The sequence below is a fragment of the Mobula birostris genome, chromosome 7 (assembly GCF_030028105.1).
Source record: "Mobula birostris isolate sMobBir1 chromosome 7, sMobBir1.hap1, whole genome shotgun sequence".
Taxonomy (NCBI): domain Eukaryota; kingdom Metazoa; phylum Chordata; class Chondrichthyes; order Myliobatiformes; family Myliobatidae; genus Mobula; species Mobula birostris.
In genome coordinates, this window is record NC_092376.1 from 43,860,032 (window position 1) to 43,887,981 (window position 27,950).

The window sequence follows — 27,950 nt, forward strand, 5'->3', positions numbered from 1 at the left end:
AGGGACATTCTGTAATGACCAATAAACTAATTGTTTGGAATCAAATGATCTTGCCTGGTGTCTCAGGGCTGGGTGGGTCTGCACCCATAGCACTCCACCCTTACCTTTTTCTCCCGTCAGACTTACAAACTCACTCTCTGCTCCATGTTGACAAATACAGTACTTGCAAATGTCTTAGACTCCCAAGATGTATGCACACACATAAGCCTTTTGTCCTCATTACACAATAAAAACACATGTAATTCAGCTCTCCTCCACTCTCTACAATTTAAAACAAGATTGTTTTCCTCCTTTTCCAGTTCTGACAAAACATCTTTGATATGTAATGCAACTTTTCCCAGATGTTGCTGTTACCTGACCTGCTGAATGTTTACAATGTTTTCTGATTATATTTCTGTTCTTCAGTATCTGTAGTTTTGGATTTTCTAACCCAGCTAAATGCCCCTTTATCAACCTCCTTTGTTTCAGAAATGATTATAAGCTTTATTTAATGCTTTAACCCATTCAATATTTCTGCTTCTACCAGAGTTACATTCCTCCTGCCTTGTAGCTTTGGTCTTCGATTGCAGATCAGTAGATTGGATTCAAGAGTATCCCCTCAGAGTCAAAGAAACATTTGACCAAGTTTAACTCCAAGAACAACAAAATGAGCTCAGGCGTCAAATTCTTCTAGACTCTGTAATCAAGCTGGATCCAAAAACAAGACTTTTGTAATTGCCAGAAGTCAATATTTGCAGCTCCCAGGATATACTGCTAATTGCTCAGGTGACGTCCTCAGTATCACCTTTTGATAAACAATTTTCCCTCTGTGATGAAGGAATGTTCATTGAAGGTTTCACAGGGTTCAGCTACTTCCAAAAGTCTCGAAAACGCCTGGGCTTATGTTGCAGTTGAAAGTATATTGATGCTAAGTAACTACCAGGTGGTGTCCAAAATACAATCATTGTTGCTAAGTGCTTGGTTGAATTCAAGCTTAGCCAAATTGTTTAGAAGCAGAATCAGGTTTATTATCACTGAATTACATGATGTGAAATTTGATATTTATGGCAGCAGTACAGTGTGAAGACATAAAATGGTAAAATAACAGTAATAAGGCAGATAGGAGAATAATGACTTGGTATTCATGGGCTGTTAGAATCTTATGATGGAGAGGAAGAAACTACTGTATTTCTGAATCATTGACAGTGGGTCTTCAGGTCCCAAACTTCCTCCCCAAAAGTGGTAATGAGAAGAGGGCATGTCTGAAATGGTAATGGATGCTACCTTCTTGAGACACTGCCTCTTGAGGATGCCCTCAATATTGGGGAGTTATAAGCATAATGGAGCTGGCTAAGCCTACAGCCCTCTGCAGGCTCTTCTGATTCTGTGCAATGGAGGCCCCCATACCAGGCTGTGATGCAAGCACTGTGGATCTGTGAAAATTTGCAGGAATATCTGGTGAAAGGCCACATATCCTCAAACTCCTAATGAAGCAGAGCTGCTGGCATGCCGTTGTCTTGATTGCATCAATGTGTTAGGTGCAGGATAGACCCTCTGAGATGTTGATGTCCAGGAACTGCTCACTCTTTCCACCACTGAGCCCTCAGTGAGGTCTGGTGTGTGTCATTCCAACTTCCCCTTCCTGAATTCCACAATCAATTCCTTGGTCTTTCTGACTTCTAAGTGTGAGATTGTTGTGGCACCGGCCAAACTAACTCTCTCCTGTATGCTTCCTTGTCACCATCTGAATCTGGAAACTTATAGGTGATGTTTGAGTATTAAAGAAGTACCAGCAGCACATTTGGAAAATCATAATGTGAATAACTTGAGTCAAATTGGTGCATGGAGGTGAAATCATGCCTGATAAATTTATTATAAGTTTGAAGAAGTCTTATCCAGAGTTGATAAAAAGGAAAAGAGTAGATTCATTGTATTTGGACTTCCAGAAAAAATTCAACAAGGTTATCTCATTTGATATGGATGGAGTATTGGCTGAAGGGTTGGAAGCTCAGAGGAGAGATAAGGGGATCAATTTCCAGTTAGCAATCTATACCTAGTGGGGTAATCCAGGGATCCGTTAAAGTATTTTAATGACTTAGAGAAAGGTAGCGAATGACCAGTAGCTGATTGTGAGGACGAAGCAAAAATAAGTGAACAGACAAGCTGTTAGGAGGATACAGAAGCCATTAGGGAAAAATTGATAGGTTAAGTGAGTAAATACATTTTGGCAATTAGAGAATAAAGCAGGAAAATATTTAGTTGTTCATTTTAAAATAAAGGAAAATATTACTTAACTGAAAAAGAAATACAGAAATTTGAAGTATTAAGAGATTTGGGAAACTTAGTGCATGCACTAGAAAACTAGCAGGCAAGCACAGTTGGTAGTTGCGTTCTTCAGTTCAGTTCTTTGCGGAACTGGGATCTGTTCTTGGGGCCTCACGACTGGCTGCTTTTTGATATGCCAAGGACGCGGCCTGGAAGACTAGCCCGCCTTCAGGGTGCTGGATTTTCGTGGCGTAGAATATAAAACATAAGAAATAGGAGCAGGAGTAGGCCATCCGGCCCATCGAGCCTGCCCCGCCATTCAATAAGATCATGGTTGATCATTCCGTAAACTCAGCTCCATCTACCTGCCTTTTCCCCATAACCCTTAATTCCCCTACTATGTAAAAATCTATCTAACTGTATCTGAAATATATTTAGTGAGGAAGCCTTGACTGCTTCCCTGGGCTGAGAATTCCACAGATTTCCACTCTCTGGGAAAAACAGTTTCTCCTCATCTCCGTCCTAAATCTTCTCCCCTGAATCTTGAGGCAATGTTCCCTAGTTCTAGTCTCACCTACCAATGGAAACAACTTTCCTACTTCTATCTTATCTACCCCTTTCAAAATTTTGTATGTTTCTATGAGATCCCGTCTCATTCTTCTGAATTCCAGAGAGTATAGGCCCAGGCCACTCAATCTCTCCTCATAGGTTAACTCCTTCATCCCTGGAATCAACCTGGTGAACCTCCTCTGCACTGCCTTCAAAGCCAGTATATCCTTCTTCAAGTATGGAAACCAGAACTGCACACAATACTCCAGGTGCAGCCTCACCAGTACCCTATATAGTTGCAGCATGACCTCCCTGCTCTTCAATTCAATCCCTCTAGCAATGAAGGCCAACATTTCGTTTGCCTTCTTAATAACCTGTTGTACCTGCTTTCGTATTCGATCAGACCTGATGCAATAGCAATTATACCACAGATACACTGACACACGTAATTCTTTTCAAACCTTTATTCTCTACTCATAGCATGCTATGGAGGAAGTTACAGACTGATATCCCAAAAGAGCCAGTCCAGAAACTGCCCCCGAATTACACAATTCTCCACAATTTATAACATTGATCAGGTAGCAGGAAATCTTATGATTACAAGTTTAGACAATATTAGAAGCATTTCAATCACATGCTAAGATACAATTAGATGTAAAATAATCATTGGTCAGTTAGTTATAATTATTTTAAGCCAAAGCTAGCCCATCAGTTCCTCATTCGGACCCTTCCCCTTTTCTCCAGAACATTCTAGCCCCTACACTATACTTCCCATATTTAGCTATACCTTGAGCTGCTTCTGCAAGATCAGATAGTTCCTTATTTGAGCCCTTGCCTATCTTCAGACAATAAAGACTAGTACGTCACCCGTTGCAGAGTGAAGCTTCTTTCTGACTTGTCCAAACTCATCCAAAGCAGTAAGCTAAGGCGCTTACAAGGTGACTGATTATAAGTTAATCATTGTCCTCTGCTTCTCCCCCTACTTACCTATCACCTGCAAGCCAACTTTTTGCGAGTGTTTGATCTAAGGATAAGTCCTTCACTAGTTTATCTGGTTGTAGCTCCATGGAAGTTTGTATGGCCTGACATAGACTGGCATTTGTTACAGGTAAAAAGGAAAGGAAAATATAAAACTGATTTGGTAAGTGCATTTAACTGTCATGTGATGGAAAAGTATAGAGATTATACTCAGATTTATATGGATGGTGCTAAGGAACCTGAAACAGGAGTGACAGGGTTTGGGGTGGCTATACCAGCAAAAGAAATTGGAATCAGCAGAAGAACATCTGATAAATTAGGGGTGTATACAATGGAGATGCTGGCAGTGTTGGTTGCGTTGCGATGGGTGGAGAAAGCTAGACAAGTCAAAGCGTTGATATGCTCAGATTCATCCTTAGTTCTAGCAAGTTTAAGGTCTTTTCACTCAGTCGGCAAGATGTACTTTATGAAGTCCTTCAGTCAGTCACAAGAATTGCAAATCAGGGAGGTCAGGTAAAATTTCTATGGGTTCCAGCACATGTAGGGGTGAAGAGGACTGAGAGGGTGGATGAGTTGGCAAAGAGAGCGTTAAAGAAACAAAATATAGAAATGCACATTAGTATCAGTAAAGCAGAGGTTAAGTGTGTAATCTGGGAAAAAGTGAACCAAATGTGGCAAGAAAGATGGGACAGGGAGGGTACAAGGAGGCATTTATATCAAATACAAAAGAGTGTTGCAGGTACTAGGGTAGGTAGTGGATACAGAAGAGAGGAAACTGTGTGGACTAGGTTAAGGCTGGGGCACTGTGCGTTAAACAAAACATTGAAAATGATAGGGAAACACCAGACAGGATTGTGTGAGGAATGTCAGGAAGAGAAGTCGGTAGAGTATGTAGTTCTGAGTTGCAGGAAGTATGGGATACAGAGAGAGATGGTAAGAATTAATCTAAGGGAATTGGGGGTGCAGGAATTCACATTAAAAGGGTTGCTTGGCATGGGTGAGAGAGCACAGGTCAGGGTATTTTTAGCTTTCTTAATGGGTACAGGGTTTTTTTTTTATAGGATACGATGGATAAGCAGGAATAGGGTACTAGGATGGCCAAAGACGGGAGGATAAAGTGTAGGTTAGGGTATGTGTGTGTGTGTGTGTGATTGGGTGAAGGGATTTAGAATGTAAGTCTATTGCACACTCCAGAGCAGAAGGTGGTGGTAACGCACCATTAAGCTGGGTGCCAACCACCGTAAAACCAGACGGAGAAGAAGAGAACAAGCACTCTCAAGTCCCTCTGCACAACAGTATGCTGCAATCTTTCACCACTTAAATGATAATCTGCTCTTCTATTATTCCTTCCAACGTGAATGATCTCGCATTTACCAATTTTGTATTCCATCTGCCAGACCTTGGCCCACTCATTTAACCTATCTATATCCCTCTGCAGACTCTCCACATCCTCTGTACAATTTGCTTTTCCACGCAGTTTAGTGTCATCAGCAAATTTTGCTACACTACACTCAGTCCCCTCCTCCAAAACATCAATGTAAATGGTAACCTGCTGCAGGCCCAGCACAGACCTCTGCGGCACCCCACACACCACAGACTGCCAACCGGAGAAACACCCATTTATACCAACTCTCTGCCTTCTATCGGTTAACCAATACACTATCCATGCCAATACACTTCCTCCGACTCCATGTATCGGCATCTTATTTATAAGTCTCTTGTGCAGCACCTTATCGAACGCCCTCTGGAGATGGGCTGATTCGAGGCCAGTGCTGCCGCCTGATGTGTCTCGTAGGAATACACAAGACCGAAAGCAGCGAGCTGGCTGTGTGCCCAGAGACCCAAGTTCTTTGGGCACAGAGCTTGGAAAAAGCCATGCAACAGGCTTTTAACACCATAAATCAGCAAGTTGTTTTGTTATGTTTCCCCTCTTGCTGAGAACCAGAGACGTCTCTTTCTCCCTTATTAGAGAGAGAGCGAGAGCCTGTGATGTGTTGAATTACTGGATGAATGAGTAGACTTTGGGGTACTGCAAGTCTGTGTCTTTATTGATGCTTTGCTGTACGCTTGAGTGTTCGGTGGAGGGCGCCAATGCATTTTTGCTGGTGGGGGTTGGGCGGGGTCATTGCCTTGCTGCTGCTTGTGCGTGGGAGGGGGAGTTGGTGGGGGTGCTTTTGGGTTCTAGTATTTAACTGTCATTCATTCTTTGGGGCACTCCTGTTTCCGTGGATATTTGTGCAGAGAAAGAATTTCAGGATGTATATTGTATACATTTCTCTGACATTAATTGTACCTATTGTATCAGTTTTGGTCTCCAAATTTGAGGAAGGACATTCTTGCTATGGAGGGAGTGTAGCTTAGGTTCACTGGGTTAATTCCAGGGATGGCGGGAATGTCATATGTTGAAAGATTGGAGCGACTGGGCTTGTATACACTGGAATTTAGAAGGATGAGAGGGGATCTGATTGAAACATATAAGGTTATTAAGGGATTGGACACGCTAGAGGCAGGAAACATATTCCCGATTTTGGGGGAGTTCAGAACCAGAGGCCACAGTTTAAGAATAAGGGGTAGACCATTTAGAATGGAGTTGAGGAAAAACTTTTTTACACAGAGGGTTGTAAATCTGTGGAGTGCTCTGCCTCAGAAGGCAGTGGAGGCCAATTCTCTGGATTCTTTCAAGAAAGAGTTAGATAGAGCTCTTAAAGATAGTGTTGTCAAGGGATATGGGGAGAAGGCAGGAACAGGGTACTGATTGTGGATGATCAGCCATGATCACAGTGAATGGCGGTACTGGCTCGAAGGGCCAAATGGTCTACTCCTGCATCTATTGTCTATTGAAACCAATTGAAATAATACTTGTGTCCTTATTGGCCTGTATTATAAAAGTAGGGATGTCTTTCTATGGCTGTCGAAGGCACTATTGGGATTATCTAGTGTAATGTGAATAGTTTTGGTTCCCTTTTTTAAGAATCGGTTTCCCTATTTGGAGGATAATGCGGTAAACTGGATCAGCAGATTTGCAGATGATACCAAGTTTGGGGGCATAATGGACAGCGAGGAAGGCTATCAAAGCTTGTAGTGTGATCTGGACCAGCTGGAAAAATGGTTTGAAAAATGGCAGATGGAATTTAATGCAGACAAGTGTGAAGTGTTGCACATTGGGGGTGGGGTGGGGGTGCTGCAGAGACAAACCAGAGTAGGGCTTACACTGCGAATGGTAGGATGTTAAGGAGTGTGGTAGAACAGAGGAATCTGGGAAAACAGGTCCATAGTTCTTTGAAAGTAGCATCACAGTTAGATAGGGTTGTAAAGAAAGCTTTTGCCACATCGCCTTCATAAATCAAAGTACTGAGTATAAGAGTTGGGTTGTTAATTTGAAGTTGTATAAGATGTGGTGAAGCCTGATTTGGAGTATTGGGTGCAGTTCTAGTAACCTGTCTACAGGAAAGGTATCGGTAGGATTAAAAGAGTAGAGAAAAAAATTTATAAGGATGCTGCTGGGCCTTGAGGACCTGAGTTATAGGGAAAGATTGAATAGATTAGGACTTCATTCCCTGGCCTAGAGCGTTGATAAAGGTATACAAAATTATGAGAGGTATGGATAGGGTAAATGCAAGCAGCATTTTTCCTCATAGGCTAGGTGAGACTAGAACTCAAAGTCATGGGTAATGGGTGAAATGTTTAAGCAGGGGTCTGTGAGATGGAACATTTTCACTGATGTTGGTGAGAGTGTGGAATTAGTTGCCATGAGAAATGGTGAATGTGGGTTCGATTTCAATATTTAAGAGAAATTTGGAAAAGTACTTGAATGTGTGGGGTGTGGAGGGCTTGGTCCTGGTGCAGGTTGATGGGACTAGGCAGAATAATAGTTTGGCATGTACTAGATGGGCTGAAGGGCCTGTTTCTGTACTGTAGTTCTCATGACTCCTAACAAAGGTCATTATTTCATTGGACACAGCTGGGCAGCATAGTAGCGTAGTGTTAGCACAACACTTTACAGTACAGGGAACCTGGGTTCAAATCCTGCCGCTGCCTGTTTGGAGTTCGCATGTTCTCCATATGACCACATGAGTTTCCTCTGGGAGCTCTGATTTCCTTCCACAGTCAAACAAGGTACCAGTTGTTAAGTTAATTGGTCATTGTAAATTGTCCTGTGGTTAGGCCTGAATTAAATCAGTAGATTGTTGTGCTGCGTGGCTGGAAGGGTCTACTCCACCCTGTATCTCGATAAGCAAATAAATAAGCCAATGAAGGCTCAGTTGGATGAGATAAAGCGCAGAAGCAAGCTCTCAGCCCTCTGAATCTGCATTGGCAATCAAACATCCATTTTCACTAATCTGACAATAAAGCCTATTTGATTCTCTCTTTTCCATCATTTCTGCCTAGATTCTAGCATCCTGCTTCCTGAGGAAATAAGTACCCCACCCTCCCACCTCCTCCATGTAATTTTTACAGGAACACCACCAAGCGTGTCCTGACCGTCTACATCACTGTCTGGTACGGGAATTGTGAGGCATCTGTCCGCAAGCCCTTACAAAGGATTGGGAGGGCTGCTGTGAGGATCATCTTGGTCTCGCTTTCATCCATCATGTTTATCAGGAGCACTGCATACACTGGGCCCTTATCATTGTTAATGATTCCTCCCATTTGTTCAGCAATCTCTTTGACCCCTTACCACCAGGCAGGAGGTACTATAGCATTTGGGCAAGAACTGTTGGGATGTGAAACAGCTTCTTCCCCAAGGCCACAAGTCTACCAAACTCTCTGCCACTGCCCAGATCTCATTACACATTAAGCACCAATTGCGTTATAATGTTTACTTTTTATCTTGTCACCAATGTGCCTTATTATTTTGTAATTTGCTAGTGGTAATATTACTTTGCGCTATGTGTGTGAGTAATTGAGTACCTTGATCTGGAGGAATGTTGTTTCATTTGTGCATGTGTACAGTTGAATGCCAATAAAGTTGAACTTGACTCTACATCTCACCAAAGGGCCTCATGCAATTTACAGCCGTCATTAACATATCAACCCGCACGCTGTTGGGATATTGGAGGAAGCCAGTACACCTCGAGGAAAATCACATGATTACAGGGAGAACATGCAAACCACACACACAGCACAGACGGTCTGGACTGAACATGGTTCACTGGCTACATGAGGTAGCAGCTCTGCTAGCCACCACTGCGCCATTGATGGAAGAATCCTGGTAATGGCAACACCTGTTTGAGACTAAAGTGAGAAAGGATTTCTCTGTAAAGGGAGAGCTTGGATTCCTTCTGTCACTTTTCATAAATAGAAGAATGATGGGCGGAATTTTTCAGGCTAAATACAATGAGTTTTGGATGCTTATTTCTGAAATTATTTGGTGCCATATCTGGTGAGGGTTATTGATGATGTCCAAGGACACAGGTGTGTGACTGAACACTATTACACATTATCATTCATCTCAGAGCATGTGACTGAAAATGTAGCGTCAGGGATGAAGAGGGGGTGTGAGAGTGAGGAGTGATGGTTCTGGGATTTGTCCAGATGTGCCAAGGGCCTTGGAGCCAGGACCAATCAAGTGGATGAGATTAGTGGTGGCAGTGTGGAAGCTTGGAGTAGGGGTGGGAGGAAATAAGTGATGAGGTTTAAAGGAGTGAGGCGTTTTTCTTGGATTTTCATTGTTTCAGGAACAAGGTGCATCTTTTTCTCTGCAGTGCTTCCATGGATTTGTGCAAAGGGAATGTCATCATGTAATGCATTTCTGATTTGGAAATACTTTTAGATGTGCATTGGTAAAGTTTAACTAGAAGAGTCTTTTGAGATTACCAATTGGCCTGGAAATGGTCACTGTTGTGTTCCACACACTAGGGAAAATATTAAATTATAGGTATGTAATCCTAAAAAAAAATAGCAAAATGAAATGGGATAATAATGCTCTTATTTTTGTGGTGCATTTTTAAGTAGTTCCTATTCTCTTTAAACTGTAATTTCTACAATTTGATGAGTCCGCATTTTTTAACTGTTGACTTATTTTAGGAGAAATTTTAGGTGATTGCAAGGTATATGCATATATCAGCACTTTTGAAAGAATCATGTGAAAGGTACGCTGGTGAAGCTTTATTAATAATGCAGTGCAGAACTTAGCTACTCATTTATATTCAGGTCCAATTCAATTTGTAGCGGCCAGATCACTGTGAGGGGTCTATTGTGGTGCATTGCAAAGATTGCTTTGAGGAAGAGGGGGTTTCTGAGCATGTCATTGAGAGAAATTTGCTTTGCTGAGTTGGAACTTTATGGCTTAATAAATCAATATAAATTCTGTAAGAGACATCCATTATGGATCACTTACCCACCTAAATTCTGAATGTTATATATTTTACCAGTTTGCTTTACAAATCTTATTATTCAAGTGTTTAGTGACTTTTGAAAATCTAGTGTCATAAATTTAAAAATAATATTTGCACATTTCCTGAAATATTATTAAGGATGAACAATTTTACAGGATGTCTTTGTCATTGCTTGTTCTTTTGCTCTAACACAACCTCCCTAAAGTCACCCCATGATTTCAGAGAAAAAAATACAGAGTATTTGGAAGTATAGTGTACATTAAGCCGCTGGTGTTGGAGTGCTGTCTGGCCCAATGAACTCGGCAGCCAATTGACCCAATGAATGAGTCACTGCAGAGTTTCAAATGCACAAGATTTGCTGTGTGGGAAACAGCAGAAATGTCTTTCATCTAAGTCAGCTGCTTTGCTGTTAAACGCAGAATTCATTTGCAAGAATGGTAGCAAAGGGGGAAATGACCAGATTTTGGAGCCTAGAGAGTCTGCAGCTTGGTATGTACGGAAGAAATGTATTGATGATTTGCACATAGCTGTGAAAATTACAGATAAAATTCATTTGGAGAAATAGCTTGTGATTATGATATAATGTTGCATAAAATTTAAGAACTGAAATATATTCTGAATTTATTCAGATTGATGTGAGGATATAAATTTCTAGAAAATGCATTAGTCATTTTAATCTTGTAAACTGGAGTGCTAATAGTCTAGTGTACAGGGAAAGTCTGTATTTAAATTGATGTGAATGTTGATTATAATTCAATAGTTTGTTCATGGTTCTGCTCCATTTACTAATTGGGTAAGCTTATACCTGTCATTGTTTCAACAGGAGTACTGACAGCCATTTAGATGTGGTTCAATTTTAAAGTCCATTGTATTTCACCAGATAGAACATTATATCAATGAAAACACAATTTTCATGCATAGAGTGAATGGTGTAAAATAACGTAGAGGTACTTTGGGACGATGTGCCATTTTAATAAATCTAAGTCTTGCATAGTAGAGGAAGTTTGCAGCCTAAATCCATATATCCCATTGCAGACTATAAGAAGGTTGGAAACTATATGAATAAATCATTAAATCAAATGCTTATTTTAGAAGCAGAACTTTAACTTTAAGGATGTGGCGTCATTAAAGTTGCACTAAAATGGTGAATCTGTGGAATTCTCTGCCACAGGAAACAGTTGAGGCCAGTTCTTTGGCTATATTTAAGAGGGAGTTAGATATGGCCCTTGTGGCTAAAGGGATCAGGGGTATGGAGAGAAGGCAGGTACAGGGTTCTGAGTTGGATGATCAGCCACGTTCATACTGAATGGCGGTGCAGGCTCAAAGGGCCGAATGGCCTACTCCTGCACCTATTTTCTATGTTGCTATGTTGGGTATTTGTCATGGTGATGTCTGAAACTATGCTTTTTGTAATGTGCACAATATTTTGAGTTTGTGCTATTAACAATACTAAACAAACCCCATATGCAAATATTAATTCTTTATAAGGCCATGTTAAGGGTCCATTGGTAATTATTATATAAGAAGGAGAATGCATCATTTCATAAGAATCAGATTTTTTATTACTAAAATTTATTTTACAACAGCAGTAAAGTGCAAAGACAAAAATCTAACAATCACAGAAATAAATAGATAGTGCAAAGAAAGGAACAATGAGCTAATGTTCATGGAGTGTACAGAAATCTGCTGGCAGAGGGGAAGAACTTGCTCCTAATTTATTGAGTGTGGGTATTCCCTGATGGTAATAACAAAAAGAAGGCATGATGGTGAGGGTTCTTAATACTGGATGCCACTTTCTTGAGGCATTGGCTGCAGAAGATTTCCTCGATGGTGGAAGGGGTCATGCCAGTAATGCAGCTAGCTGAGTCGACAACCCAGTGCAGCCTCTTGTGATCTTGTGCAATGGAACATTTGTACCAGGCTGTGATGCAATCAGTCAGAATTTTCTCCACCATATATCTATAGAAATCATTTGGTGATATACTAAATCTCCTCAAACTCCTAACAGACTATAGCCGCTACTGTGCCTTCACATTAATAAAATCAATTGATTGAAAACCCTTAACCAATATAGAGATATAGACGTGAACACAAGGAAATCTGCAGATGCTGTAAGTTCAAGCAACGCACACAAAATGCTGGTGGAACGCAGAAGGCCAGGCAGCATCTATAGGAAGAGGTACAGTCGACGTTTCGGGCCGGCACCCTTCGTCAGGACTAACTGAAAGAAGAGATAGTAAGAGATTTGAAAGTGGGAGGGGAAGGGGGAGATCTGAAATGATAGGAGAAGACAGGAGGGGGAGGGATGGAGCCAAGAGCTGGAAAGTAGATTGGCAAAAGGGATACAAAGCTGGAGAAGGGAGAGGATCATGGGACGGGAGGCTTAGGGAGAAAGAAAGGGGGAGGGGAGCACCAGAGGAAGATGGAGAGCAGGCAAGGAGTTATAGTGAGAAGGACAGAGGGAGAAAAAAGAGAGAAAGGAAAAAGGGGGGGGGGATAAATAAATAAATAAGGGATGGGGTAAGAAGGGGAGGAGGGGCATTAACAGAAGTTAGAGAAGTCAATGTACATGCCATCAGGTTGGAGGCTACCCAGACGGAATATAAGGTGTTGTTCCTCCAATCTGAGTGTGGCTTCATCTTGACAGTAGAGGAGGCCGTGGATAGACATGTCAGAATGGGAATGGGATGTGGAATTAAAATGTGTGGCCACTGGGAGATCCCGCTTCCTCTGGCGGACAGAGCGTAGGTGTTCAGCGAGACAGTCTCCCAGCCTGCGTCGGGTATAGACCTTTAATTTGTGCATTGTAATTCCAGGGTGTTGAGCATTAATATTTCCATTACTTCAGTGGTATTAATCAACGTGTTATGTAAATAGTAGAGGAAAAATTCAGGTGGATATTTTAAGCATATGTTGTTGTTGGCATCTGTCTGTCCCGAAGGACAATGGGTGATGATCATCAACATCACAAGCCTGGGCAGAAGGTATGGAGATCCTGAGATGCCCAATCATCAAGATCCCCTTTTTGGCCTCACCGGTGTAGTCCAAAGGAAAGTTTATGAAGCAATATAAACTAGCTAGCACTAGCTTGCCGGAAGGACGTTCAATGACGTTGGGCCGCCTTTGGGGCTCCACTCCACATTTGCTGTCTGGGTTTACTCCCATAGTCTTCATCTCTCTTGAGGCTGCCCACAAGGCGTTAGGGCTATTTACCTATAGCTGGGGATCTGGTCCATGAGCACCAGGGCATGTCCACACACCGGTGGGCCTGCGTGCTACGTGTGCAGGGACCAGACCTCTTCCCTGTCCTCTGTAGTTCAGCCTGAGTCCAAAAGGAGTTAATTTTCCAAGTATCAGCACCGAAGAGGCACCACATGAGGCTTGCTGTTGGAGAGGGGAAGGCTTACACATTCAGCTCTGCTTTCTGCAAGACTGCTAGCCAGTGGTGGAAGCTAAATGTGAGAGCAACAAACACTACCCACTACACTCACAGACTAGAAGCATCACAACAACCATTTTGACACATCTTAAGCTTATGGACATTGCTGTAGTACTGTGTAGTTTGAAGACCATGAAAGTTAGAGTTGCAACATTTAAAATTAGTAACAATGCACTTAGGGTTTTCGATCAAGAGGTTTTTTTAAACTACAGAAATATACTGTGAAGATAACAACAACTTTTCCTAGTCTCCTTGCTTGAACCGCTCTCATAAGCAAGGAGCTTTGGTATCCTAGCAACATTCCCTGTTTACAGTATGCTTGTCTGTCTCGACATTTATTTTCCAAAGTGCTTGATCAGCCATAACCTTCCTAAATTTTTTCTTCTGTGTCTTTGTGCTGTTGGTGAAATAGATGAATTGACCTTTTTGTTTGCTTTTTTGTAGAACTAAAAGCAAAGCTGTAAAGTTGAATTTGAATATTGAAGATATTTTATCACACTGCGCATGTTTCAATGTAGCAAATATAGATTATTACATTACATAAGTATTAACGAAACTAAAAATATTAGAAATACTTAGCACATTGAGCATTATGTATGGAAAGAGAAACAGTTAATGTTTCAGATTGATCTGAGTTTCCTGCATTTTCTTTTTTTGTTTCACATTTATAGCATCTACAGTTTTCCTTGTTAATTTTCCTCCATAATGTATAAATTATTTACAGCTTAGTATATTTTTGTAAGATATTTAACTTTTCTATCTTCAGTCCTTGAAGTTGCATTATATTGTTTGTGATCCTATTTGTCAGAACTATGCAGTTTCATTAATATTCACATTTTGTTTTGGTTCTCACCAATTAATTTAAACCATGGCAAATTATTTTTGTGTGAAGCAGCACCATATTTGATAGTAACTGATTGCTACTCCCACACACAAGACACTGACCTGAACTGCTGAGAAAAATCATGGCATGTTAACTGAGCTTTGCCTTTATTAATGAACAAATGTCCTAGCAATTTTAGGGCTGTAGAGATGTGCCATACGTTGTAAATCTCCAGATTTTCTGAAAGTTTGGCTGTACCAACTCAAACAGATATCATGATTTAACTTTCCCATTACTTTTTAAAAACTTGCTGGAATTGCAATTAATTGTAATTGTAATTAATTAGAAGATGTGTGTGTGTGTGTCCGTGTGTCCGTTTTGTGACATGCTTATTAACTATCTTAGTCTCAAAAAGTATTATTAAGCTGCTGAATAGTGATCATGCATTTAATAACTTACTAGATATTCTTAAATTCAACGTTACATTTTTCACTTGCCTCCACTGTTAGTTCTATCTATACCTCTTTTTGTACTCCTTTAACTCTAGTTCTTGCTCTTTATTTCACTTTTCCATCATTTTACACTTAGCAGTTTTTTATCTTATTGGTTAAGGATCTAATCCTTCTCTTCAGTTAGGGTCAAATTTTTAATCCTTCCATTTATAATGTGCAGTGTTGTGTCATTGATGGCACACTATCGATTCAGAATCCTCTGTTCATTGAATCTTGCATTTCTCCAAACTGACAGATAATGTATATAGATTTCAAATTGAAATCCCTTGAAAATAAGAAGTTAGATCAATTGACTTAACTGTTTAAATTTTCCTCCACCATATTACTTTTGTGTTTATTGACATACCAGGCATGAGTTTTGAATTCCTCTAGTGATCATCAGAGCCAATTCTAATTTATGAAGCTTCAGGGACCTATAACTTCTGAGGATGAATATTGAACACAACTAAACTGACTTAAAATTCACTGTAGAATTTGTGGGTGAACAGTAGTTTTCATTTGGACAGATATTAGATAATACAATGTTTTTTTAACTAGGCAACTGCATGTTCTGTTCTCAGAGAGTACATTCTATTACTGACCTCAGGAACATAAATTACAAGTTTTACGTTGTAATAGAACTTCAGCTTGGTCAGCAGTACTTGTTTACTTTCCTATGAAAACAATGTGGAACAATCAGCACAATAATGTTTTCTGGGTTGTTACTTTTATTAATGTGGGGGGAGGGTTTTTGGAATAATTTTAATAATATCACAAATTTACGTGTTCCCGAGAAAACAAGCAAAATACAAACAAAAGTCACTAAAATTGTTGTTGTTTTCTTTAATAATGACAGAATGTATAAAACTACGGTGCAAGAAGAGAACATAAGGAGAAATAGATTCATAGAATACTAAAGGACAGATAGAGGCCCTTGGGACCACCAGGTCCATCCTACTCCCATTGAAGGCACTCTCATTTATCCACCTTCTCCCATCGAACTGCACTCCCATTTATCCGCCTAGTCCCATCGAACTGCACTCCCATTTATCCACCTTCTCCCATCGAACTGCACTCCCATTTATCCGCCTTGTTCCATCGAACTGCACTCCCATTTATCCGCCTAGTCCCATCGAACTGCACTCCCATTTATCCACCTTCTCCCATCGAACTGCACTCCCATTTATCCACCTTCTCCCATCAAACTGCACTCCCATTTATCCACCTTCTCCCATCAAACTGCACTCCCATTTATCCGCCTAGTCCCATCGAACTGCACTCCCATTTATCTGCCTAGTCCCATCGAACTGCACTCCCATTTATCCACCTTCTCCCATCAAACTGCACTCCCATTTATCCGCCTAGTCCCATTGAACTGCACTCCCGTTTATCCGCCTCGTTCCATCGAACTGCACTCCCATTTATCTGCCTAGTCCCATCGAACTGCACTCCCATTTATCCGCCTGGTCCCATCGAACTGCACTCCCATTTATCCGCGTACTCCCATCGAGCCGCACTCTCGTTTATCCACCTACTCCACCCAACTGTGACCCTATCCAAATTTGCCTTAAGACGTGAAATACACCCCACATCCATCACTCCCACTGCCGGCTTGTCCCACACTTCATCCACCCTCTAAGTGAAGAAGTTCCTCTTCATGTTCACCTTAAAGATTTCACCTTTCACCCTTAACCCATAATCTCTACTTTTAGTCTCACCCAACCTCAGTGGAAAAAAAACATTCTTACATAAACTCCATCTATACCCCTCATAATTTTGTATACCTCTATTATATCAACACTCAATCTTCTGCACTCCAGGAAAGAAAATTCCTAACCTATATAACCTTTCCCTTAACTTAGGTCCTCAAGTTCCGGATGTATCCTTGTAAATTTGCTCTGCACTCTTTCAAGCTTATGTAGACCATAAGATTTCAGAGCAGAATTAGGCCATTTGGCCCTTTGAGTCTGCTTCACCATTTCACCATGGCTAGTTAAAATAAGTTGTGCAAAATAACAGAAATAAAATAGTTGTGAGGTAGTTTTCATGGGTGCAATGTCCATTTAGAAATCAGGTGGCAGAGGGGAAGGAGCTGATCTTGAATCGTTGAGTGTGTGCCTTCAGGCTTCTGTACCTCCTTCTCAAAGATAACAGTGTGAAGTGGGCATGTCCTGGGTGGTGGGGATCCTTAACAATGGATGCCGCCTTGCTAAGGCACTGCTCCTTGAAGATTTCTTGGATATTATGGAGGCTGGTTTGCATAATACAGCTGACTAATTTCACAAGTTTCTTCAACTGTTTTCAAACTTCGGCAGTAGCCTCCCTCATACCAGATGGTGATGCAACCAGTCAGAATGCTCTCCATGGTATATTTGTAGAAGCTTTCAAGTGTTTCAATTGACAAACCACATCTCCTCAAACTCCTAATGAAATATAGCCGCTGTCTTTATAGTTTCATCAATACGTTGGGACCAGATTAGATCCTCAGAGATGTTTACACGCAGGAACTTGAAGTTGCTCACTCTCTTCACTTCTGATCCTTCTATGAGGATTGGTTTGTGTTCCCTCGTCTTACCCTTCCTGAAGTCCACTATCAGCTCTTTGGTCTTACTGATGTTGAGTGCAAGGTGTTTCTGCAACACCACTCAACTATTTGGTATATCCTACTCCTGTATGCCCTTTCATCACCATCTGAAATTCTGCCAAAAATGGTTGTATTATCAGCAAATTTATTGATGGCCTTTGAGCTGTGCCTAGCCACACAGTAATGGGTGCAGAGAGAGTAGAGCAGTGGGCTAAGTACTCATCCCTGTGGAGCGCCGGTGTTAATTGTCAGTGAGGTGGAGATGTTGTTTCCAATCTGCACAGATTGTGGTCTTCCAGTTAGGAAGTTGAGGATCCAGTTGCTGAGGGAGGTACAGAGCCCTAGGTTCTGTAACTTTTCAATCAGGACTATTGGAATGAATGTGTTTAATGCTGGGCTATAGTCAATAAACAGCATCCTGCCATAGATATGTCCTGTCTTTGGCCTTTACGTTGGCTTTGACTTCTCTTGTTAGCCACTAACCTGCCTGGCATCTCTGCAGTCCTATCTGAGCAGATATAAAGAAGGAAAGGAGAAAAGGAACTTAATTGAGCTTTTTTTTCTCTTGCTTTCTGACTGAAGTCTCCCTTCACTGAAGCCTCAAGATCTGCACTGTCTGTCCACTCAGACGATAGCCGCTGCACTCCAAACTTCCAGTGTCCAGATTGGCTGCTGATCAAAGCTCTATTGCTTGCATCGACCTGCTGTGCCCTTTTCTACAAGCAGTGGACCAGAGGGAAATTCCCTCTTCTCAAAACTTCTTTCCTGTGGGTTTGTGACCAAAACTACGCACGATATTCCAAATTAGTCCTCTTGAACATCTTATGCAATTTCAGCACAACATCCCGACTCGTGTGCTCAATACTTGATGTTTGAAGGCCAGTCTGTTAATGTCTTAATGGCCCTATCTATCTGTAACAGCACTTTCAAGGAGTTATGGATCTGTATTCTCAGGTCCCTCTGTCTACTACACTCCTCAGTGCCCAATCACTCACCATGTAAGATCTACAGTATACTGGTTGGACCTCCAGTGCAACACCTCACTTGTCGGCATTAAATTCCATCTGCCATTTTTCAGCCTATTTTTCCAACTGGTCCAGGTACAACTGCAAACTTTGATAGTCTTCCTTGATGTCCACTGCGCCCTCAATCCTGTTGTCATCCACATATTTGCTGATCCAGTTAACCACATGATGATCCAGTTAACCACATGATCATCCAGATCATTGATATAGATGGTAAACAACAATGGACCCAGCATCAATCCCTCTGGCACTCCATTAGTCAAAGGCCTCCAGTCAGAAAGGTAACCGTCTACTTCCACTCTCTGGCTTCTCCCACAAAGCAGCGAGGTCAATCCAATTTACTACCTAATTTTGAATGCCAAGTGATTGAACTTTCTTGACAAACCTCCCACAAGGAACCTTGTCAAAGGTTTTGCTAAAGTCCATGTAGATAACATCCACTGTCTTTCCTTCATCAACTTTCCTGGTAACTTCCTTAGAAAAACTCTATAAATTGGTTAGACATGACCTTCCATGCATGAAGCTATGTTGACAGTCACTAATCAGTTCCTGTCTATCCAAATACTTGTATACCAGTCCATTAGAATATCTAACAATAACTTACCTACTACTGATGTCATGCTCAGTGGTCTAATCTATAATTTATTGGCTTATTCTTAAAGCCTTTCTTAAACAACAGAACATCGTTTGCTATCCTCCAATCTGCTGGTACCTCACTCGTGGCTAAGGATGTTTTAAATACCTCTGCTAGAGCCTTTGCAATTTCTGCACTAGATTCCCAAGGGGTCCGAGGGAACAATTTGTCAAGCTTTGGGATTTTATCCACCCTAATTTGCTTCAAGACAGCAAACACCTCTGTAATCAGTATAGGAACATGATCTCTCTGCTGCATTTCCTCACATTTATAGACAGTGTCCATTTCCCGATTAAATATAGTTGCAAAAAATCCATTTAAGATCTCCCCCATCTCTTTTGGCTCCATGCATCAATTACCATCCTGATCTTCCAGAGGACCAATTTTGTCCCTTACAATCCTTTTGCTCTTAACATCTGTAGAATCCCTTAGGATTCTCCTTCACCTTGTCTGCTAGGGCAACCTTTTTGCCCTCCTGATTTTTTTAAGTATTCTCTTGCATTTCTTATACTCCTCAATTACCTCATTTGCTCCTAGCTGCATATACCTGCTATGTCCCTCCTTTTTCTTAACCAGGGCCTCAATATCTCTCAAAAAGCCAAGGTTCCGTCAATCTGTTATCATTTACTTGTATTCTGACAGGAGTATACAAACCTTGTACTCTCAAAATTTCACTTTTGAAGGACTCCCATATACCAAATACACCATTGCCAGAAAACAAACTGTGCCAATCCACTCTTGTCAGATCTTTTCTAATACCATCAGAATTGGCCTTTCTCCCATTTAGAATCTCAATCCGAAGACCGGACCTATCCTTCTCCATAATTATCTTAAGACTAATGCATTGTGATCACTAGGTTCAAGATGTTCCCCTATACAAACTGCAGTCACCTGACTGACCTGTTTCAGTCCCTAATAGGAAATCTAGTATCACACTGTCTCTAGTTGAGACTTCTGTGTATGGATTAAAGAAACTTTCCTGAGCACATTTGACAAACTCTTTCTCATCCAGCCCTTTTACAGTATGGGATTCCTATTCAATGTGTGGAAAGTTAAAATTACCTACCATCACAACCTTATGTTTCTTGCAACAGTCTGCGATCTCTTTACAAATTTGCTCCTCTAAATCCTGTGTACTTTTGAGTGGTCTATAATATAATCCCATTAACGTGGTCACGCCTTTCTTCTTCTTCAGTTTTACCCATGAAGCCTCACTGGTTGAGTTCTCCAGTCTATCATGACTGAGTACTACTGTGACATTTTCCCTGACTAGTAATGCTACCCCTGTCCCTTTAATCTCTCCTGCTCTATCAAGTCTAAAACATTGGAACACCAGAACAATAAACTGCCAGTCCTGTCCCTCCTGCAACCAAGTTTCACTAATGGTTGTAGTGTTATAATTCCGTGTGCTAATCCATGTCATAAACCCATCCACATTTCCTACAATACTCCTCTCATTGAAATATACGCCATTCAGAGCATTAGTCCCACAATGCTCAACTTTTTGATTCCTGATTTGTGGATCTTTCTCCACAACTACTCCACTATCTGTTCTGGTGCTCTGGTTCCCAACTCTAGTTGAAAATCTCATTGTAGCAGTAGCAAACCTTCTTGCTAGGATATTAATCCCCATCCAGTTCAGGTATAGGTAAAAGCCATCCCTTCTGTACAGGCCCCACCTTCCCTGGAAGAGAGCCCAATGACCCAAAAATCTGAAGCCCTTCCTCCTTCACCATCTTCTTAACCACATGTATGATCTTCCTATTTCTGGCTTTACTAGCACATGGCACAGGTAGCAATCCTGAGATTGCAACCCTGGAGGTCCTTCTCTTAATTTAAAAGCCAATTCCCGGAACTCCATTTGCAGGACCTCATCACCCTTCCTGCCCATGTCATTGGTACCGATGTGGAACATGGCTTCTGACTGTTCATCCTCCCCGTTGAGAATGCTGTGAACTTGATCTGACCCTGACCCTGCCATCCAGTAGGCAACATACCAACCAGGAATCACGTTTTTGTCTACAGAACCTCCTTTCTGTTCCCCTAACCGATCACTACAGCATGCCTCTTCTCCCCAACTTCCCTTCTGAGCCACAGTGCGAGAGACCTCACCACCATGGTTTTCCTCTGCTTAGGACATCCCCACAACAGTATCCAAAATGATATACCTGTTATTGAGGGGTATGGCCACAGGGGTACTCTGCTCTGCACTGGCTGCCTGTCCCCTTTCCTCCTCCTGATGGTTACCCAGTTATCTGTAACCTGCACCTTGGGTATAACTTTGTTTATCATCCTCTCAGCCTCCCGATAAGGAGTTCATCCAATTCGAGCTCCAACTACAACTCCTTAACAGTCTGTTAGAAGCTGCAGCTGGATGCACTTCTTGCTGGTGTACTTGTCAGGAACACTGGAGGCCTCCCTACCTTCCTACATCCCACAACGGGAGCATTCTCCTATCCTGCCACTGCACTCAATGTGCAATAAAAAAGAAAGTAAAAATAAACAACAAAAGGAAAAAAATCTACCTATGGCTATGCCTCTCCTTGCTGAAGTTTCAATGAGCCGTAGCCTCAACTCCCACCCTCACACTGGCCCACTCACGCAACAGTTGTTCTGCTAAAACGTAACTTCTTTATATTGGCTCTTTCCAGGTGCGTAAATGTGCACAATTCAATGTCTTTTGGGAACTGCAGCATGCAAAATGTACTGACTGATCCCGCTTGCTTCTTTTAAACCCTCTCTCCCTCTACACAATCCAGTGTTTTTTCGGGAGCTGTGGTGCACAGACTTTGGCATGCCACTGCCCCCAAGGAGACATTGGATTATGTAGAGAGAGAAAAAGAAAGAGTTTAAAGGATGTGAGCAAGGGCAATTGTCAAATTCATCAACTGCTCCCACTCACTTCTTTAAAATTCTCTATCCCTCTACACAGTCCAGTGTCTCCTCAGGAGCTGTGGTGAGCAAAATGTTCTGATTGCCCTCACTCACTTCTTTTAAACTCTCTCTCCCTCTAGACTAGGGGTTCCCAACCTGGGGTCCATGAACTCCTTGCTTAAAGGTATTGGTATATGGAAGCACCTGCTCTAGTCAATCTAATGTCCGCTCAGCAATTGTGGCGCGCAAATGCAAAATGATAAAATTATCAAGGGATATCCCATATGGTATTTTCCACACTGACAAAACTTTCCAGTTTATATAATACTGCAAATTTTGGAAATCTGATGGTAGCAAGCACTTTTTCAGTGAATCAGAGAAACAAATAATAAATCCATAATGTTTTCAGATTAATTGAATTATATTGTGATGATGCAATCAGGAAAATTTGCTGTGTTTCCCAATTTTACTAAGGAACTCTGAAATTCGATATGGTGACATTACATGTTATGTTAGGCTATATTAAAAGAAAAATAATTTGGCTTTATTTAGTGGCTTTCACGGGGCAAATCAAGCTACCTTACAGCCATGAAATTTTATGTGGAATAGCTTTTGCTGTAAGTTAACAAAATAATGCAAACACAATGCATCGGAATTCCGTTAATTGTAATTGCTGTGACGTATACACAATCTGTACTTTTTGGATTTTTTTTCCTGCCAGTACAAGTATTTGTAGCTTTTGATGGCTGATATTGAAATTTGCACAAGTGCTGAAGATAACTATTTCTTTAGGCTCTTCATTTTGCTGTGGTGTATGGATGAGGCTAAGTAGTTCAGGAAGTGTAATTTTATCTGTGTATGACATCATCCTCAAATGTTTTGATTGCTGTTGTCAGAATAATTCGTTCTAGATTTAAATTAACCGTAGTTTCAATGCTTTTGCATGGAATGCAGTTGATTATTAAAATGCAGCATAAACTTATTAAAAGTTTCAGATATAAGGTTGTTAAACCATTTGTTTTTTCCTCTCAGTTTGTGCAGATGGAGGTACAGAGTCTTCTGCACTGGTTGATGACAATGGCAGTGAGGAGGATTTAGCATTTGCAGAAATAAGCCACACAAACCCCAGGTACCTTCAGCCTGGTGAAGAACAGCTTGCTGTAAATGAGGTGAAGTATTATTATCAGATAACATATATTTTACTTCAAGGATCTAAACGAAAATTAAAGTTAAGTGAATTGGTTTTGATGAAGTGCCATTTATCTAAATGTTAACTGTTTCTCCCTCTCCAGATGCTGCCTGATGTTAAGTAATTCCAGTACATTCTTTTTTATTTCAGATTTCCAGCATGTACAGTTATGCCTTTATAAATGAATTAGTTCCTTTAAATGCACTTCAAGCTCATCTCTAGATTGTTTATAAAGATAATTAAATAAACTGAGTTTCTTTAAAATATATTGTAATCACATTAGCACACATTTCATACCAATGTTCAAATCGAGACAGAGTATCACATCACTGCCATTGGCATCACTTGATTAATAAGGAGTGAAGCAGATTCAGGATGAATCATTATTTTTAAACTGTAATCCACAGTTCAGGATTCAACCATAAAAAGAAACATCTTCTTCTTATCAAGACTCCACATGATCTAGCATATTTCAATTATCGCGTCATTTTTCAAAACTCCAGTAGATAAAAGTCTAGCTTGTCTAAACTTTCCTCTTAAGACAACCCATCCACTCCAATACTTATTGAGTAAAATGTCTCTAAACTGCTTCCTGTGTATTAATCCGTTCCTGTGGAAGACATAGCAGCATTCTGGAAGTTTGAGAGTGTCAGGGGGCAGAAGTGTGTTTAAGTTGCCATTACTTGAGAGAAGGTTCTTGGGAAACTGAAACTGCATTTGAATGCACACAGCATAAGGAATAAAAAGGACGATCTTGAAATTCAGCTACAGCTTGACAAATATGATATTGTGGCCATCTCTGAAACTTGGTTAAAGGATGGCTGCCATTGGGAGCTGAATGTACAAGGATATACGGTGTATTGGAAAGATAGGTCAGTAGGCAGAGGGGGCGGCATGGCTCTGTGTATAAGAAATAATATTAAATCATTAGAAAGGGATGATATAGGATTGGAAGGTGTAGAGTCTTTTTGGGTTGAGTTAAGAAACGGCAACGGTAAAAGGACCCTAATGCCAGTTGTATACAGGCCTCCAAACAGCAGCCGGGATATGGATTACAAATTACAGCAGGAGATAGAAAAGGCATGTCAGAAAGGCAACGTCATGATAATCGTTGGGGATTTTAACATGAAAGTGGATTGGGAAAGCCAGGTCAGTACTGGACCTCAAGACAGCGAATTTGTAGAATGTCTAAGGGATGGCTTTTTAGAACAGCTTGTTGTTGAGCCCATTAGGGGATCAGCTGTGCTGGATTGGGTGTTGTGCAATGATCCAGAGGTGATAAGAGAGATTAAGGTTAAGGAACCCTTAGGGAACAGTGATCACAATATGATCAAGTTCACTTTGAAATTTGAGAGGGAAAAAATAAAATCCAATATGTCGGTATTTCAGTGGAATAAAGGAAATTACAATGGCATGAGAGGGGAACTGGCCAAAGTTGACTGGAAAGGGACATTTGCAGGAAGGACAGCAGAGCAGCAATGGCTGGAATTTCTGTGAAAAATTAGGGAAGTGAAAGACAGATATATTCCAAATAGGAAGAAATTTTCAAAGGGAAGAAGGACGCTACCGTGGCTGACAAGTGAAATCAGAGCCAAAGTAATAGCAAAAGAGAGGGCATACAAGGAAGCCAGAGCTAGTGGGAAGATAGAGGATTGGGAAGCTTTTCAAAAACTTGCAGAAGGAAACTAAGAAGGTCATTAGGAGAGAAAAGATGAATTATGAAAGGAAGCTAGCAACTAATAGCAAAGAAGATACTAAAAGCTTTTTTAAGTATATAAAGGGTAAGAGAGAGTCAAGGGTAGATATAGGACCAATACAAAATGACACTAGAGATATTGTAATGAAAGATGCAGAGATGGCAGAGGAACTGAATGCGTATTTTGCATCAGTCTTCACAATGGAAGACATCTACAGTATATTGGATATTCAAGAGTGTCAGGGAAGTGAAGTTTGTGCAGTAAAAACTACTATTGAGAAGGTGCTCAGGAAGCTTAATGGTCTGAGGGTGGAAAAATCTCAAGGACCTAATGGAATGCACCCTCGGGTTCTGAAGGAAGTAGCTGGAGAGATTGCGGCGGCGTTAACAATGAAAATCCTGCCTGACAAACCTACTGCAATTCTTTGAGGAAATTACAAGCAGGGTAGACAAAGGAGATGCAGTAGGCGTGGTGTACTTGGATTTTCAGAAGGCCTTTGACAAGGTGCCACACATGAGACTGCTTAGCAAGGTAAAAGCTCATGGAATTACAGGGAAGTTACTAGCATGGGTGGAGCATTGGCTGGTCGGCAGAAAACAGAGATTGGGGATAAAGGGATCCTATTCTGGCTGGCTGTTGGTTACCAGTGGAGTTCCACAGGGGTCATTGTTGGGAACATTGCTTTTTACAATGTATATCAATGATGTGGACTACAGTATTAATGGATTTGTGGATAAATTTGCCGATTATACAAAGATAGGTGGAGGAGCGGATAATGTTGAGGAAACAGAGAGCCTGCAGAGAGACTTAGATAGTTTAGGGCAATGGGCAAAGAAGTGGCAAATGAAATACAATGTTGGAAAGTGTATGGTCATGCACTTTGGTGGAAGAAATAAACAGGCAGATTATTATTTAGATGGGGAGAGAATTCAAAATGCAAAGATGCAAAGGGACTTGGGAGTCCTTGTGCAAGATACCCTAAAGGTTAACCTCCAGGATGAGTTGGTTGTGAAGAAGGCGAATGCAATGTTGGCATTCATTTCTAGAGGTTATAGAATATAAGAGCAGGAATGCGATGTTGAGGCTTTATAAGGCACTTGGAGACCACACTTGGAGTGTTGTGTGCAGTTTTGGCTCCTTATTTTAGAAAGGTTATACTGACATTGGAGAGGATTCGAAGAATGATTCCAAGAATGATTTCAGGAATGAAAGGGTTACCATATGAGGAACGCCTGGCAGATCTTGGGCTGTATTCCCTGGAGTTCAGGAGAATGAGGGGGTATCTCATGGAAACATTCCGAAAGTTAAAAGGCTTGAACAGATTAGATATGGCAAAGTTATTTCCCATGGTAGGGGATTCTAAAACAAGAGGGCATGACTTCAGGATTGAAGGACATCCATTTAGAACTAAGATGCGGAGAAATTATTTTAGTCAGAGGGTGGTAAATCTGTGGAATTTGTTACCACAAGTGGCTGTTTATGCCAAGTCATTGGGTGCATTTAAGGCAGAGATAGGTAGGTTCTTGATTAGCCAGGTCATCAAAGGGTATGGGGTGAAGGCAGGGGAGTGGGGATGACTGGAAGAATTTGATCAGCCCATGATTGAATGACGGAGCAGACTCGATGGGCCGAATAGCCTACTTCTGCTCCTATATCATGTGGTCTAAAGGTAGATAAGTCATCTGGATCAGACGGTATATACCCCACGGTTCTGAAAAAGGTAGCTGAAGAGATTATAGAGGCATTAGTAATGATCTTTCAAGAATCAATTGATCTGGCATGATTTCGGAAGACTGGAAAATTGTGAATGTCATTCCACTCCTCAAGAAGAGAGAGAGGCAGAAGAAAGGAAATTATAGGCCAATTAGTCTGATCTCAGTGGTTGGAAAGACGTTGGAGTCAATTGTTAAGGATATGGTTTGGGGTACTTGGATGCACATGATAAAGTAGACCGTAGTCAGCATGTTTTCCTTAAGAGAAAGTCTTGCTTAACAAATTTGTTGGAATTCTTCAAGGAAATAACAAACAGGATAGATGATCAGTGGATGTTGTGGATTTTCGGAAGTTCCTTGACAAGGCTACTTAACAAGTTAAAGGTCTACTATATTACAGGAAAGATACTAGCATGGATAAAGCAGTGGCTGATGGGCAGGAAGCAAAGAGTGAGAATAAAGGGAGCCTTTTCTGGTTGGCTGCTGGTAACTAGTGGTGTTCCACAGGAGTCTGTGTTGGGACAGCTTCTTTTTATGTTAATGTTAATGATGGAAGAAAGAAATTATGGCTTTGTGGCCAAATTTGTAGACGATATGAAGATGGGTGGAGAGGCAGGGATTTTTGAGGAAGTAGAGGTGCTACAGAAGGACTTAAGACGGATTAAGAGAATGGGCAAAGGAGGCAGATAGAATCCAGTTTCTGGAAGTTTATGGTCATGCACTTTGTTAGATGACATAAAATGTAGACTATTTTCTAAATGGAGAGAAAATTGAAAAATCAGGAGTGCAAAGAAACTTGGGTGTCTTTGTGCAGGATTCCCTAAAGGTTAATTTGCAGGTTAAGTCGGTGGTAAGGAAGGCAAATGCAATGTTAGCATTCATTTTGAGAGGACTAGAATATAAAAGCAAGGATGTAATGTTGAGACTTTATAAAGCACTGGTGAGGCCGCACTTGGAGTATTGTGAACAGTTTTGGGCTCCTTATCTAAGAAAGGGTGTGTAGACATTGGAGAGGGTTCAAAGGAGGTTGACAAAAATGACTGTAGGATTGAAAGGCTTGTCATATGAGAAACATTTGATGGCTCTGTGCCTGTATTCACTGAAATTCAGAAGAATAAGGGGTGACCTCATTGAAAACTATCATTATTATGATAGTTATGACGTCCTCAGTAATAGCTTCTGCCACATCCCTGTGACCAATATGAAGCTAATTGGCCTAGATTCTGATTTCTATCTCACTCCCTGACTAATGGAACTTGTGTTTGCTACTTTCCAATCAAATAGAACATTCTGTGAAATTCAAGAGTTTTTAAAAATTCAAACATCTCACTAGCTGCTGCTTTTAAGAACTTAGAATAATGTCTGTCAGTACC

The 27,950-nt window shown here is 41.0% G+C and overlaps 1 protein-coding gene across 8 annotated transcripts in view; it reads left to right on the forward strand.

Moving 5' to 3' along the window:
* Window positions 1-27,950, forward strand: part of LOC140200153 (spermatogenesis-associated protein 13-like) — a 256,449-nt gene that overhangs the window by 183,264 nt on the left and 45,235 nt on the right. For 7 of the 8 annotated variants that reach the window (XM_072263027.1, XM_072263028.1, XM_072263025.1 and 4 more), the window contains one exon: window positions 23,012-23,148. In XM_072263027.1, coding sequence (XP_072119128.1) covers window positions 23,012-23,148 — 137 coding nt within the window. Of the gene's footprint in view, window positions 1-10,515; window positions 10,599-23,011; window positions 23,149-27,950 lie in introns of those variants that run through there. The other variant, XM_072263033.1, reaches the window with a different exon arrangement.